This window comes from Natator depressus, chromosome 12 (assembly GCF_965152275.1).
Source record: "Natator depressus isolate rNatDep1 chromosome 12, rNatDep2.hap1, whole genome shotgun sequence".
NCBI lineage: Eukaryota > Metazoa > Chordata > Testudines > Cheloniidae > Natator > Natator depressus.
In genome coordinates, this window is record NC_134245.1 from 9,889,896 (window position 1) to 9,906,746 (window position 16,851).

The 16,851-nt window shown below is 36.2% G+C and overlaps 1 protein-coding gene across 2 annotated transcripts in view; it reads left to right on the forward strand.

Annotated features, from left to right (window-relative positions):
- Positions 1–16,668, forward strand: part of MBTPS1 (membrane bound transcription factor peptidase, site 1) — a 45,817-nt gene extending 29,149 nt beyond the window's left edge. For both annotated transcript variants that reach the window (XM_074968565.1, XM_074968566.1), the window contains 8 exons: positions 977–1,133; positions 2,203–2,327; positions 3,486–3,563; positions 7,546–7,686; positions 10,275–10,406; positions 10,990–11,116; positions 11,881–12,011; positions 13,774–16,668. In XM_074968565.1, the coding sequence (XP_074824666.1) occupies positions 977–1,133; positions 2,203–2,327; positions 3,486–3,563; positions 7,546–7,686; positions 10,275–10,406; positions 10,990–11,116; positions 11,881–12,011; positions 13,774–13,970 (1,088 nt within the window). In that variant the 3' untranslated portion in view covers positions 13,971–16,668. The remainder of the gene's footprint in view (positions 1–976; positions 1,134–2,202; positions 2,328–3,485; positions 3,564–7,545; positions 7,687–10,274; positions 10,407–10,989; positions 11,117–11,880; positions 12,012–13,773) is intronic.
- The last annotated feature ends 183 nt before the right edge of the window (positions 16,669–16,851 follow it).

The following is a 16,851-nucleotide window of genomic DNA, read 5'->3' on the forward strand; positions in this document are numbered from 1 at the left end:
TTATTTTGTTTGGTTATTTATAATAACGTTGTGACATACTCAGGGGCATATCTAAATGAAATAACCAAGACCGTTTTTTAATCTTCTGCATCAAAAAGGCAGCAAGAAGTCTCAGTATTTTTTTTAATCTGGCTATTACGACTTCACAGCAGCTAGAGTAATAAATAATAGTATTTGAACAGAAGGAAAACATGGAGATAGATCACTAAGCTAATAGTCTTCTGTATTGAAGCAAGCAATTACCATTCACATCTTTACTGTGTCTTTGGCTAGGATTCATTCTTCATTCTTGTATTATCAAGCATAAAAATTAAACTTGTCATCAAAGTAAGAAGCATTACATATTAAAGGATATCCAATCCATCTCATGTAAAGATTTAATCACTGGTTTGTGTATTTACATTAGAGATGTTACAGAATTCCTCTTCTTCCCCTACATATGCACAGCTTCAAAACAAACGCTGATCCGTGTAATATTCACTACTGAGTTGTTTTCATGTTGGTATTTTCTTACACATATTGTTGAAGCCTTCCTGTTTTAATGGCTGTATGTTCCTGCTTATGCTGGCAAGTCACTGATTTTGTTTGAGAGATTTTAAGGTCTTGTCAAAGGGAAAATCCTGGCTAAAACATAACTATAGAGTCAGTATCAGTGCATCCTTTATTCCTTACTATAACTTCCTCTGTAGCATGACACATTAAAGGAGTTGGTGGTCTTAATCCAGTACCTACATCCTAGAAACCATTATTAAAATTGACACTTATTATTGGCATTCTTGAAAGAAACTAGGGATTGAAAGGAAATGAGACTGACAACTTTAAAGGGGGCTTCTTCAGGTCAGTTTGGAGCATATTTTTAGGAAGGCATGGGGACACTGCACAGATGCTACCTTCTGCATGAGTTCTGTAGATAGAGGTAACATTACATTGGTTAGATCTTCAAAGATTATGAATTCTGTTTGCTCTGTTTATGTAGGGACCTTACTGATGGTGGACAGTGAGGAAGAATATTTTCCTGAAGAAATCACCAAGCTAAGGAGGGATGTTGATAATGGACTCTCGCTAATAGTGTTCAGTGATTGGTACAACACTTCAGTGATGAGAAAAGTCAAGTTCTATGATGAAAACACAAGGTATCAGTTTGTGGGGGAGGGCCTGTGGGAACCACAGCTTAACATAATTGCTCTTTATAAGGAGGTCATCATAAAAAAATAAACTTGTCAATTGTCTTAGGTAATGAAGTAACATTATTTTAGTATTTGCAGTCTTTCCCACAATATGTATAAGGAAGGGAATACTGCAGATGCTGCATTCACTTTGTCTTTATCAAATGGCAAATGGGCATGTTTTTAACAGCAATTGCTGTAAATATATATATAATATTAAGGCAACATATGTCACAAATATAGAGACTAGAAAAAGCAATGACTACTTAAAAAAAAAAAAAAGTTCTCCGTTGTCAGTTTTTGGGAGGAGAATGGGAAGGAGAGCGTAATTATGAATGGTATCAGTTAGCTAAGTGACCCAGTATTCAAATATCTGAAATAATTCCTATATATTTTATAAAGGGGAAATATGTTAACATCACTAATAATGGAAAATTTAATATTTGTGGGGTTAAAAATAACTAAAGATTAGAAAACTCATCAGTCAGCTTTGTGTTATTTTTAACCTAGAAATTATCCAACCAACTGTTAACAAACAATATTTTCTGTTACTGGAGACATCAGAAGTTCCTTATTCTCTCGGACAGCTTTTAAATGATTTGGGCCATTGGCTTTTTTCCTTCGTTGCCAAACCAAGTAGACGTGTCAAAATGTTTTATTTCAAGGTGTTTTTTGTCCTGTTCTGCTAAAGCACACTTTGTTTCACTGTAAAGCTGGACCACATTGAGAATTTCACATTTGTAATGTTAATTAACTTAGGCTGGGATTTTCAAAGGAGCCTAAGGGAGTGAGGTGCCTATATCCCATAGAAACGCAATGGGATCTGGGCACATAATGCACTTCAGACCTCTTTGAAAATCACAGTCTTAATGTTCAAACTGTCACCACCAAATAAACATTAACATTTATGTCCTTGAATGTACTGATAGCTTTGGTGCATTCTGAATATCATCCAGGGAGATATTGGACTTCTGTCATGAAACAAAATTTTAGATCTCCTATACTAATAACCTGTGTCATGCTCTAATTTTTGTAGGCAGTGGTGGATGCCAGATACTGGAGGTGCTAATATTCCAGCTCTCAATGATCTTCTCTCTGTCTGGAACATGGCCTTTAGTGATGGGCTGTACGAAGGGGATTTTACCATGGCAAACCATGAAAGTAAGTCATGGAATACAGTACTTTACTACTCCAAGAATAGTATTTTCTTTGGGGAAATAGTTATACTTATGGGACATGTGACTTTCAGAGAGATTGCAACTCTAAAACCCCTATGAAATTATATGAAAAAAATCTAGTAGAAGATTTTTGTTTAATATCTGTATAATAAACTCTATGGTCTTCTTTGTATTTGCATTCCAGATGTAGTTCTTAGTGTTTTATTTATTTTCTAATTTGAAATTATAATTACTTACTAATTAGAAATATACGGATATCAAAGTTCAGGTTTGTCCTATTTTAACTTAATATTTTAAATTGAATTTTGAAGTTTTCTCTTAAAAAAAAAAATTCACGTTTGGAGTCACTCCTCAAAACATTCCACTTTTGACACATGTATATAATTTTTGGATGTTCTTTAGCACATCTTGTCCTCTTGACCTTTGAATTCTCTACCCATAATTGATTGATTTTAAATATGTCTACCCATATCAATTGATATTTTTCACTGTTTGAGGTTTTAGCTATTATGGTGGATGGTCTTGTGGTGAAAGACACTGGACGGGGGCTCAAGAAATCTGGAATCATTTTATGGCTCTGCCACAGACTTTCTGGTTGACCTTGGACAAGTCACTTAATCTCCCTTTGCCTTAGTTTCCAATCTTCTACTTGTGTGTTGTTTCCTTTTTTTTTACACCCTTTGTCTATTCTGTTTATTTAGACTGTGAGCTCTTCAGATCAGGGACTGCCTCTAATTTTGTTTGTACAATCCCTGATTGTTGGTGGGGGCCATTGGAATACAAATAATAGTTATCCTTCATAGTGATAACAATGGCTTGTAAAAGATAAAATAATTAAGCTTCTCTTTTGGGTTTGAAAAAGATTATAACATGGTAACTTCTAAAATGAAAGTATACTTGAGTGAAATATATGAAATTAAATATTTGAAAGCTTTTCTTGGAAATTCTTTAGTAGTTAATTGAAAAAAAACCCTTCTGCAGATTATATGGTGATTTTAATCAGAATATGAGAACTCATATAAGCATGTATGATGCATTTCTTTTCTTTATTGACCTTCACAGTTAACTGAATAATGGGGTGGGGGGAAAGAGCATTCATTGTTAGTCTGTGCATTGTAACTTCATATGTCTGTTTTTTCAGTGAACTATGCATCAGGATGCAGTATTGCTAAGTTTCCAGACGATGGCATTGTAATTTCACACACTTTTAAGGACCAAGGTATACAGCTGCATTTCCTTATTTTTATTATTTTTTTTATTAATGGTATTTCTAGGTCGGTATACAGGTAAACATTTATAATTGAGTGCAAAAGTTACCAAAAATGTACAGAGTAATTCAGTAGATAAGTTGTTTCTTTTGGTATAGCGTTCTTACACACAGCTTAGGACACAGGTACAGGCATGCTTTTGATACAAGACAGTTATATGCAACTGTATACACAAATATTTATTGTAATACTGCTCTCTCTGTATATCTATTTATACACTTACAGATGCAGCAGAAATTGTGTGTGCATCTGGGTGCATAGGTAATTATTAGTGTCCTTTCTGCATGTGGTTTTGTGCAGTTTTACTTCAGACTGTTGCTTGTACATTTCAGTTAAAGTGATAGCTGAAGTCTAAATGTCTTTAAACTCAGACTTGGTCCTGTCGAATTTGACTGTATCTTCTATTTTTTTAATATTATCTTTAGCTATATCTCAGTTGTAGGATTTTCTTTTCCAAGCCATAAGTTGGTGATGCATTTGTTGTACAGCTATAGCTAATGTTTTGAACAATATCACATTTTGTTGTTAGCAGTTATCTTTGAGAACTCATGGAGGACAAGTGAGGTCCCAGAGGACTGAAGAAAGGCAAGCAGTACCTATCTTTAAAAGCAAGAATAAAGAGGAGCTAGGGGTTTATAGACTAGTCAGCTTAACTTTAATACTTGGAAAGATACTGGAACAAATTATTAAGCAATCAATTTGTAAACACCTAGACGATAATAGGCTTATAAGAAATAGCCAGCATGGATTTGTCAAGAATAAATCCTGCCAGATCAACCTAATTTCCTTCTTCGATGGAGTTTTGGCCTAGTGGATGGGGGAAGCTGTGGACGTGATATATCTTTATTTTAGTAAGACTTTTGACCCAGTCCCACATGATACTCTCATAAGAAAACTAGAGAAATGTAGTCTGGATGAAGTTACTGTAAGGTGGTGCATAACTGGTTGAAAGACCATACTCAAAGACTAGTTATCAATGGTTCACTGTCAAACTGGGAGGGCATATCTAGTGGTGTCCTTCCGGAGTTTGTCTTGGGTCTAGTACTAGTCACTATTTTCATTCATGACTTGGATAATGGAGGGGAGAGCATGCTTCTAAAATTTGTGGATGACCCCAAGATGGGCAGGGTTGTAAGCACTTTGGATGACAGGATTAGAATTCAAAATGACCTTTACAAATTGGAGAATTGATCTGAAATCAACAAGATGAAATTAATAAAGACAAGTGCAAAGTACTTCATTTAGGAAGGAAAAATCATATGTACCACTACAAAATGGGGAATAACTGGCTAAGTGGTACTACTGCTGAAAGGGATCTGGGGGCTATAGTGGATCACAAATTGAATACGAGTCAGCAATGTGATGCAGTTGCAAAAAAAAACTGATATAATTCTGGGGTGTATTTAAAAGTGTGTCATATGTAAGACAGGAGGTAATTGCCTTGCTCTACTTGGCACTAGTGAGGCTTCAACTGGAATGCTGTGTTCAGTTCTGGGTGCCACACTTTAGGAAAGAGGTGGATAAATTGGAGAGTCCAGAGAAGAGCAACAAAAATGATAAGTGGTTTAGAAAATCTGACCTATTAGGAAAGGCTAAAAAAACTGGGTATGTTTAGTCTTAGGAAAAGAAGACTGGGGATGGGGGTGGGGTGGAGACCCGGTAACTCTTGAAATATGTTAAGAGCTGTTATAAAGAGGACAGTGATCAGTAATTCTCTATGTCCACTGGAGGAAGGACAAGAAGTAATAGGTTTAATCTTCAACAAGGGGGACTTAGGTTAGATATTAGGAAAAACTTTCCACATATAAAGTAATTAAGCTGTGGAATAGAGTTCAAAGAGAAGCTGTGGAATCCCCATCATTGGAGGTTTTTAAGAACAGTTTGGACAAACACCTGTCAGAGATGGTCTAGGTTTACTTAATCCTGCCTCAGCACAGAGGGATGGACTTGATGACCTTTGGAGGTCCCTTCCAGCCCTACGTTTCTATGATTCTGTGATTCAGCAGAATGTCTTCCAGGATGTAATAAATTCTTTTTTTATTATACTTTATGTCAGAAGTTTCCTGTGAATTTTTATGTGTATATGACTTGAGTGTTTTAATCTGTGGGCAATCACAGAAGATGTGTGTGTTGTGACTAACATGTCTTTGTCCTCTTCAGATGAAGTTAGGACTTTGAGTTTATTTTGTTGATGATTACTAGGATGTAAAAGAGGCATATAATAACTTTCCGTTAGAATTCTGCCACAGTGGAGAAAAGCTGAGTTGTGTGGGCATTTTGGAAGATGTTTAGTATTCAGGAACTCTGTGTTGTTGTTTTTTATATTGACATATATTTCAGCATCATTCAGAGATGCATAAAGTTTGGTAATTAGTCTGTTAGGCTTCTTATTTTTCTGAACCCCTTTCAGTTCACCTTCAAAAGAAAGACATTGCTGTATGTTTTTCTGTCTAGTCTGGAGATAATGTGTTAACTGGAGGAATTTGCAATCACTGGGTTTTTGGAGTTTACATTGCTGTTTCAGTTCTTCAAATAATCTCAGATTGGAAGCAGAGAAGCATTTTACCAAAAAGTAATGTTATGCATATTTTATAATACGTTTTGTTTCTTTATGGATCATGAATTTTGTTTTCCTTTTCATTTATCATTAACTAAAATCTGCAAAAGTTTGAATGTATCTCACAGTGTAGAGTTAGTGGCCTTTTGAGTTACGAGTGCCTGATTTTAAACTAAATAGTTTTTGCTTTTTTGATAAATGTATCCATACCACCACCTGTCTCTTTGGTTTTTCTTCCTTCCCATATACAACTAGTTTCAATTTAGGCGCAAATATTCTATTTACAAGCCATCCGTTTAAATAGCCATTAATCATTAGGAGACTCTCAATCTTGTAAGTGACAAGCACCTGAATATCCTTATAAAGTTGCTTTTTAAATTTTTATTGCAAGTATCTCATAGGACATCATTGAGCCATAGCAGAACTTGACAACGAAATCTGTTTTGTTTTGTTTTTTAAATAGAAACAGAAAAAAGTGAAAGTAGGTAAGAGTTTAAAACAAGAGAGAAAATAGGGGGAAAGCATGTGAGTTAGGTAAAATTTTCTTTTTGGCATATTTCTCTATTATAAACTTAGTATTTTGTTCATAAATTGAAAGTTTAACAGGAGTTTAAATACACCAGAAGTTTGTAGTGCATAGACATAATGAGATGCACACATTGGAAAACAATTGCCTTTATTCCTCATAACCCCTACTATTAAACACGTATATTAACATTCTTCAGTTAGAAATTCCATTTTGTTGCTCTTTACAAAGAGAGGGAATTCCTTACTTTGAGACTACTGTATTCTTGGTTCTTGCTTGAATGGTGCTTGGCTTCTAATAATATTTAAACATAGCAGCCATGTATGTGGATGTTAAGCAATATGTGCTGTAATGGTCAGTGTTTAAATTAGTAGATACTGCACACCGCTGCAAGAAATTAATTTCATAAAGTCCCTTTAAACTCTTCACAAAAAATTCACTCTTTCTAATGGAAAAAAAACCTTATGTAGAAAACCTTAATTATCTACTATTTTAAAACTTGGGAAATTAGGGGAATTGTAGGTGAAATTTTAGGATTTTTCATTAGAGAACATTAAAGACAGTGAAACACTTGAGTCTTGATTCTGCAACTGCACTAAAGTAAAGAAAATAAACTCAGTGGGGGAATTACAAAACCAAGGCCTTGGAGTGTTTTTATTTGTTGCCAAATTTGTCTAGAAAATTTTCTCATGAATGTAATCTCAAATTAAGAGCCAAGAAACTGCATTTCTTGAATGTTTATTATTTATAGCTTGTAAAGTGTGGGGGATTGTGTATCGTGGGGGGGGGGAATGTTTAAATTGCATATGGCTTTTAGTAAAACTTAAAATTCCTTCTTACTCTGTTCTAGGTCTTGAAGTTTTAAAGCAGGAGACTGCTGTAGTTGAAAATGTCCCCATTTTGGGACTGTACCAAATTCCTTCTGAAGGTGGAGGCAGACTAGTTCTGTATGGAGACTCTAACTGCTTAGATGATAGTCATCGGCAAAAAGGTATATGAACTGTGATATGCAGAATGAATTGCTTTTATATACTGACACCTGCGGAGCTGGCTGGTTTACAGCTCCCATCAGCAAAATTTATACTTACTATGAAAAAAAATCTGAATGCCACCAATCACAGGACAATTTGATTTTTTCATAGCTGTATTGAGTATGTTCTATCTAGTATATTTGTAAAATCCAATTATGGCTAGAAGAATAACTTTGTAAAATGACCTCATGATATCCAGTAGTTCTGATCCTTGTACTTATACAGATTCCTGTCTCTATTCTGAACCTGTTTCTAATAGAACATAGCATTACTTTGATATATCAGGGTGGATTTCCAGGATTAGTGGTTAAAAAACTTTTTTTTTTCTTGTAAATTGAGGGCATGTCTGATTTGGAGTCATTGAGACACAAATATAGTACCCCATGATCCTATTTGTATAGTGCCATTTGCATAGTATAATTGTCATTTAAAGTGTATTTTTGCATTACTGTTTTTTATCAGTAGGTCTAGCAAAACTTAAGGACTTATTAGCCTTTATCCTTTTCAGAGCATGTTTCAGTGTAGATTTATAATATAACTGGACTTCCAAGCTGTGCTGCCCTATTTTACTCTGCATCTCACACAGAACAGCAATGGTAACTCTGTGAGAAATTAAAGATTGTTCCTTGAAGAACCATAAATTCTTTAAATTGATGGGTAATAGGTTCAAAGAATCATAGAAGTTAGAGGTGTAAAAGACTTATCGGATCACGCAGTCTATTTCCCTGCAAACCATGATTGTTCCTTATGGTCCATTATCTGGTGCTTTGTCTAGTCTAGATTTTAAAATTCTGAAGCAGTTGTTTTTCTACCATTTCCCTTGTGAGACTAAGCTACAATCTGGTAGGGCTCAGTATCAAGAAATATTTCTTGATATTCAGCCTAATTTTTCCTTTTATTAATTTTATCCCTTTTAATACAAGTAATACATCAGTGTATAACGTTAAAAAATTCATCTCCTGACTAAATTTTCAAACCCAAGAAATATTTGTAGATTATCATGTTTTATGTAAAATTGTCACTTAGTGAAGGTCTTTTTCCATCTTTCCTCATAAATCACTTCCTCCATTTTTTTTCGATACCTGTCTGTTAATATGGTGCCCAGAATTTATCATTAATACCCTGTGGTGACACCAGAGCTTTACAGGTTCACTAAGGGTTATTAAAAGCCTTTCCTGCAAGGACAGATATTTTAACAATGATATAAGTAATAGAATGCTGTGCCTTTTGAACACTGATGCTGTTATATTTGGTGTAACTCTGTGTAGCAAGCAGACTGGAAAGCTTTAAATAATTCCGTTAAATTGGCTTTTAAGTTATGAATTAAGAGCTTTATCTCCTGCTTAAGACATCATTGACCTTAAGCTGTTAAATTCTTCACATATATGAATACAAATCCTTAAAACGTGGTTGACTGACCTCTTTAAAAATCAAAGGTGAGGGTTTAAGTGATATCAGGATTATGAAGATTAACTTCCATTCCCACCAAACAGCTCTTCAAGCAAAGAAGTTCTGAGGTTATTTTGGTGGGGGGGTGGGGACTCTATGTTAAAAATGAATGAGAAGATTCACTTGTCCTTATTCTACAAACTAAAATTTCAGAGAGCTTGAGACCTGTGATCATAATTTTAGCAACAGCAAGCTCTACAGCAAGACCAGGACAGTTTTAGCAACATTTGAAACCAGTGCTCATGAGCAGTACTAGAGTGTAAAGAATACTCAGAAAGAAATTTGCTACTGCAGCATTTCCCATATCACAACCCCCTTTTCCAAACTGGGATCACTGTGGGAGCCGCCTCGCCTATAACTGAGATGCTGGGGTCTAGGCAGGACCCCCATCCTACTTAGCAGTATGGGAAGAGCAGAGTGGTTGGGATCCCTGATAAGTGTTTGGCACACTTCTGTGGGGCATACAACCAGGTTGAGAACCTCTGCCCTTCAGAATCATCTCCCACCAAAAATATACTTTGTCCATGTAAGAACAGCTGCAGCTGTGACTCTAAATGATGAAAGCAAAGTTTTAAGCTTTGTGCTTCCTACATTTCCACATCAGTAAAACTGATAACTTCCATATACATGCAGATAACGTGCTGTTTTGGGGAGCACCTACCTCACTTGAGGCATCAAAAGCTCTAAGTCTCGCCGAAACCAAAGTTCCCATGCTTGACGCAGTTGCTGAATAACCTACTCTCAGCATTAAAAGCTAAACATTTGTTTAGTTCAGAAAAGAAGAAAATATTTTCCTTTAAAATTGAACAGTTTGTTGTAATTCTGACACTTTAAAACCCACCCCATATGTGAAAACAGGGATATTTTTTCTTAGGTATGCCAAGAGAAACAACCATAATTCTTGTACTACTTGTAAATCAAAAAGAAAAGGAGAAACTGACCAGGTTTTAAAGCTTTAGGTATCCTATTTAAAACTCAGTCCTAGAAATTTTAACTAACAAATTTCTTCTTTATTTATTTACTTATTTATTTTAAAGTCCAAACTGTATCTTAATGTGTGTTATTTTGGGGGCCCGGGGGGGCCATTAAATCCACACAGACTGCTTTTGGCTACTAGATTCTCTTCTTCAGTATACTTCCTACGGGGTGATGCCACCAAGTCTCAGTCATTCTGAAAACAGACAACGACCACCAACTGGAGCAGGATACTCTCTGCCAGAGAGGATGGAAGGTGAGAGTGTTGGTTACTTAGCAGAGCCTGCTAGTATTTAGTACCAGCTTAATCCTGTGGTACTGCAGGAAACAGGAGTGGCTCCCTGAATGTTCCTGTTTTCTTAACACTGCATTTTCAGAGTATGAACATATTTAAAGACTTCAGCAATTATTAAAATCACAATGCAGTAATTTTAAATACACAGTTTTTGTTATCTGTAGCACTGTATGCAAACAGATTTTGGAGTAGTAGCTCTTGCATATATTCCTAATATATACTATTCTTCTAAGTTCAAATACCAATTGATAGATACAGTGTGTATTTAAAGCACTCAGTTTTATCTAATATGCTGATTGTCAAAACCTAGAGATTTTAAAGTTGCCTGGCAACTGATTGTACATTCACAATTCTGTTTTATAAGATACTTTTTAATTATTTATAAGAATGAGGTTTAGCTGTAAGGCATTTTATATAAGAAAGTCCCTTTCTTAATCACAGTGTTGTTTGGTATAATACAGATATTTGAAAATCTTACACCTGAGAAACTATGAGGACATAAGATTTGTGTAACTCTGTCTTTGTCTGTGTAATGGAATTACAGGTAACCATCTTCATCGGTATTCAAAGGTGCTTGAGGCTCACTTGGGAGACCCAAAACCTCGTTCTCTTCCAGCTTGTCCTCACTTGTCCTGGGCAAAACCACAGCCTTTGAATGAAACTGCACCCAGGTTATTACATTTTATTCTTTTAAATGTTTTTAATAAGAAATTTTCAGTTTTGAATTTGATGAGAAAGTCACTTTAAATCAAATGGTATTGTCTCTGCTTTCTGAGTGAATGCCTGAAACTGCTCAAATAGGACAATAACAAAAGGTGAATAATAAATAGGAAATAATGGTTACTGCACTCCAGATACACATTTTTGGCTAACTCATCGGTCATACTATAATTTATGAAAGTTTGGGATTTTACAGACATTTCGACAAATAAAATGGTGGTTTTCTGAGTACCCCCAAACTACAATTAATATGATCTTGAAAATAAAAGCAATGAAAATTCATGTTTTTTCAGAAAAATATTTCTAAATCACTTTTTGATTAACTCTACTTTCCAGTGTGTCATCTGTTGGTAGTTTAGAGGTAGACAAACCAATATATCTATTAATGGTCCACTACCATTGTGGGTAACTTTTGGTAGGCTGCTCCAAGAAACAAATTTGTAGATAAGTAGATACCTAACAGACTTCGTATATACAGCATTTGATTTGAATTTTGTAATCTTGTGAACTTTGAAACCAATAAAATTAATTGCACAGTAAGTAATCTGTTCATCCAATTTAGTGAATTAATTATTGATTCAGATTATGTTTTTATATAATTTCTTTTTATACATTTTTATGTAATGTTATATAATTAAATGTATAACATTTCTGCAGAATTCTTTGGACTTCTTGGACCAATGTGTAAATGCTTTTATATTTTAATTTCTTCCAGCAACCTTTGGAAACATCAAAAATTATTGTCAATTGATTTGGATAAAGTGGCTTTACCCAGCTTTCGACAGAACCGACCCCAAGTAAGACCATTATCCCCGGGAGAAAGTGGAGCATGGGACATTCCAGGAGGTAAATATCAATCTGTCTGGGGCGCAGAGAGACGCAGAGATTTTACATGATTTCTTAAAAATGGTTAAAGTGCTCAGAAATGTCAGTGACTGCCACAGTATAAAAAGTTTGTGTTGAAAATTAAAACTAACTTTTGTAAGTTTGTGATTTGTTCAGAATAAGCTTGTAGTGAATGTTAACAAAGATGGCTAATTGGAGGCAAAGTAATACTGACAGTTGTTTGTAATGACTTTGTGGCTTTCAGATTGTGTAGGAATTGCTGTTCATGAGTTTTACTACCTTCAGTGTAGGGCTAGAAACAATTCAATATTGACTCTTAAAATTTAACAAGTAGGTGCTATTTTTAAGACTTAACTAGTATTATAATAGATCTTTATGTTACCTACCATAAAATAAGGTGATCTGAGTGCAACTGGATATGCTTGGGGTACTTTTGAAATTGTATGCACTTTAATAGGTTTTGTAAGTATATTCTTAACTGTCATTCCGTGCCTTCATGCTATGTTATGTAATGCAATTAATGTTAAGCATTTTCATAATATGCAACTACTAGGAAGAACTCTTCACCCATAGAACTGAAAGAGCAGCAAACATTTGGTATAGCATAAGCAAACACATACAGAATCTGATACTGTAAAAATTCACAGTAGTCTAGTTTTCTGTAACATATTATGTTAACTGTACCATGTTCATTGGCATTCACCCTGTCCTGGGCCTCCACTGCAAACTAGTGGTGCCTCTCAAATCAGCAAAGACCCTTTTTACATAAGTAAAAATAGATTATCTTCGACCTTTTTCTGCTGAAGTACCCATTGACCACAATGTACTGAAGTAGAAATCAGACTTTATCTGATAAGTGCTCTTTGCAGTGCCTAGATTATTTTGCCTGGGTGCTAGCTGCTGGATGTTGATAGTCTACAGGGGAGCCTTTTAAATCATATTTTGGTGTCTGTTTTATACTCAAAATTTGTGGATAGCAGCTCCCATTAAGATAAAAAGAACCGAGTGCACCGTCTTGAAAATTGACTCCAAGATAGTTTGCGTGAATTGTGGGTTGGGAAAGAGGTGTTGGTGGGGAATTGTAGAGTAGTTAGCAGAGTCTTCAGTTTGAATATTGTGTATTCTCCTTTATGGGATTTGCCTTCACTGTGATGTGATATATGCCTTGAAAGAGCCCATTTCAAAGCAGTTTGCTGTTGGTGGAATACACACACAGTCTTCAGTTCCAGGGTTCTAGAACTAAGGGTATAAAAAGAAAACAACCCAGCCCAAAATTGTCCTTCTGTTCATCTCTCTACACCAGCTTGAGCTGAGTGCAAAACCAATCCTTTCACTGCATCAGAATTTGTAGTTAATGAATTGTTTCCATTTAAAATCTATATCGGATAGTAAATTCAAGGTTAAGGTGGGTTTTTTTTTTTTAAGCTTGCTTTTTCTTTTGATAAGAGGCAAGAAGACATTGCTATCTCTGGGGAAAATTTATATACAGATCCAAGCTAGGTCTTCATTTGTCAAAACTAGCTCTGGATGAAATCTCTTGTATTCTCTTGCAGATTTCTCGATCCTCCTCTTATGCACTAGTTGCTCTGCGTTTATTAATCTGCCTTTTAAAAATGTAATCTGAGTGAATTGGTTTCTGCTTTAATTAAGACTAATTACTGTATGGAATGTTCTGTAGATAAAGAATGTAAATGCTGTTGTAAAAGTATTGAAACAGATACAGTTCTTAATTGTTCTCTTTCCCCACCACTTCCTCTGACAGGTATAATGCCTGGCCGCTATAACCAGGATGTGGGACAGACAATACCTGTCTTTGCTTTCCTTGGTGCAATGGTGGTTCTTGCATTCTTTGTGGTGCAGATCAACAAAGCTAAGAGCAGGCCAAAGAGACGGAAACCAAGAGTCAAGCGACCACAACTTATGCAACAGGTTCATCCACCAAAGACGCCTTCCGTTTGACAGACCATGCTTGCCAAAGATGTCCTTCTCTTATTGGCTGCTTTACTGGACAGGTGGTCGCTCCTGATGAACCTGCATCATATATGGTGATCGTAACCAGTGATTCACATGTGACATCATCTCATAGTCTTTGGCTTCTGACAAAAGGGACTTTTGATCATATATACATAAAACTACAATTTTCAGGAGCTAACCTCACCAAAGACTTGAACACTGTTTAAAAGCCTGCTCAGTCACTACAAGAGGGGGAAAAGGACCTTTTTTTTCCCCCTCCCCCCCCCACTGACCAAACTAAAATTTGTTTGTAAAGGGTATTTTCTATATTTATTTTGGGGGAGGGGGAGAAAAGTCACTTTAAGGACCTCTGCTATTTGGAAGCAAAATCATTTTTTTCAGATGGAATGCAATTTTGTAATACTGTATTGTGACAAAGAGTAGAAATTACATCGTACTCCTTTAACGATGTAAGAGAAACTGAAATTGGAGGGAAACTGGTACAAATCAACGAGACATATCCGTTAGTTTATTTTTATAAGGCCAACTACCATAATGTTTTGTAATTTTTTGGTCATGATTTCACCATTGTTGGTGGAGCAAATTTTCAATAAATATGTTATCTATATGAAGCTGAAAAAAATGTGCCCAGTAATTGTTCTTTCCCATGCCAGCCTGGAGAGCAGGCTGCCAAACTAGAGAGTAATTGTGATGCCCATTTTATGTTTTCCCCCCCCAACCTCTCAGCCTTCCATTTTGCATATTAGTGAGCAGTGTCATAAAACCGGGGTTTCTGCTTTTCAGTATTTAACCTGACAGCCTCACACGTTTGTTATCTTCTGAAAATTCAGTTTAATGTTAGAGAGCCATTCTCAGGGTTTATCTGCATGAACAGTCAGTATGCAGGAAACTAGGGTGTGACTCCATCCTGCACTAGCCTGCCATGGACTGTCTGTGTGGACTCTGTTGATGTGCATTAACAGTGTGTTAATACTCTAGTCCCCTTTGAAATGGGACTAGATGAAGGCACATTAACGAGCTATTAATGTGTATCAGCAGGTCCATACTGACAGTTAATGTGCACAGGCTAGTGTGGGGTAGATTCACGTCCCACCTTGCCACAAACTGATTGTTCGTGCAAACCAGAGATGTTCATGTAGACGAGCCCTGAATCAAAAAACCACACCAGGAGACTTTGCTACAATATGCTGTCTCAAGAAGGAGTTACAACTCAGTTAAAAATCTGTAGTGTGCGTAGGATCTAACCATATGGTAACTGAGGTAAATAGCTAAACTAAAACCTTGACTATGTGAAAGTTTTGTTCTTTCTAATTTGTGGTCTACTGTTTTTTGGTACCAGTTAAAATTAAGGCCCAGGCACACAGTGCACCTGGCTGTATGACATACCCTTGATTAACACTCTTGCCGTTGTTCAAATATACCTACCTATTGGAGAAAAGGTTCAAAGCTCCCGCCTCTGCAATAAAAATACAGCTTTACAGAAAGAACGGATTGGACAATGTCCATACAAAGAAACTCCTTCCAATATGAGCAGACAACAAGGCGAGGACTACTTTAAAGGGAAGCATTGAAAGGTTTAGTTTAATCTAAGATGTTTGTCATTATGTAGGCTGAAAATATAGGAAGTATCATCTTCTTAGAGTGCAAGTTAATGATAATTTTTCCCCAGTATGAGGCTACTTGCTAAATCTGATTTCTGCTTTGAGACTGGAGTTGGACATGGACCTTTCTATTGTCTCAGTAAGAAAAGAGGTGTAAGAAGACATGTTTAAGAGAGGATGTATGGGATCATCCTCAGGGCTGTGGGGCAGAGTTTTTAATTGAGTTTTACTTACTGTAGTACAGATAATAAAAGAAATGTCAGCGAACACCATATCAGCATCCGTTGTCAAAGTGTAACACAGCTGTAGACAGCTCCTGGACTCCTCACTAATACAGGATACCCAGATCTCCTCTTCCTCTTCGTGAGAGGCAGCATGCTTTCTTGAGCTCCTTGGTCTCACTGAAATCAGCTGTTCTGCCTAGCTATTATGATCTCAGCCTCCAAACTTGGAAGCATTTTAATACTGATTGATTTTAAAACAAAGAGTGGTACAGCCATGCCCCCTAGTGTGGACAAAGTTATACTGGTTAGGTGAGTTGTACTAGCATAGCTATTCCTGTACAGAAGGGGAATAAACTATGAGACACCTTTATAGCAGTATAAACTGGGTCCTCACTACTGATTGTCCTGGTATAACTATATTGGTAAAAAATCACACACACCCCAGCCAAAATAGTTACACCAGTATAAAACCCCAGAGTTTTAGAGAAGGTTATGACAAGTGGCCTTGCATTGATTGGTGAAGCGTTTTAACCATTGTTCTCCAGTGTTGGAGCAGGAAACTGAGAGCTTGGGTTCTGTTTCCTGCTCTTGCGTGACTCGTTGTGTGACACTGGGCAAAGAAGGCACTCGGATTCTGTTAATCTATCTGTAAAACAGGAATATTATCTATCCCTGTGGGGCTGTTGTGAGGCTTAACTCTTGTTTGTATTTAGATTGTAAGCTCTTCAGGGCAGGGACTGTCTCTTATTCCACATTTGTATAGTGCCTAGCTCAATGGGGTCCTGATCGCAGACTGGGGTCCCCAGGCACGATGGTAATACAAATAACATGCTTTGAGATCTGTAGAAGACGGGTGCTAGATACATACAAAATGTCATTGGTCTGAGGGGCCTATAGAACAGCTGTTTGAAAATTTTCTGATGGAACAGTTTTGCATTGGGAAATGCTGATTTGATGAAATTGAAGTATTTTTGTGGAAACACTGATTTTGTTGACAGTTTGTACAGAAAATTATCGAAGCATTTCATTTTCTCTTTATCA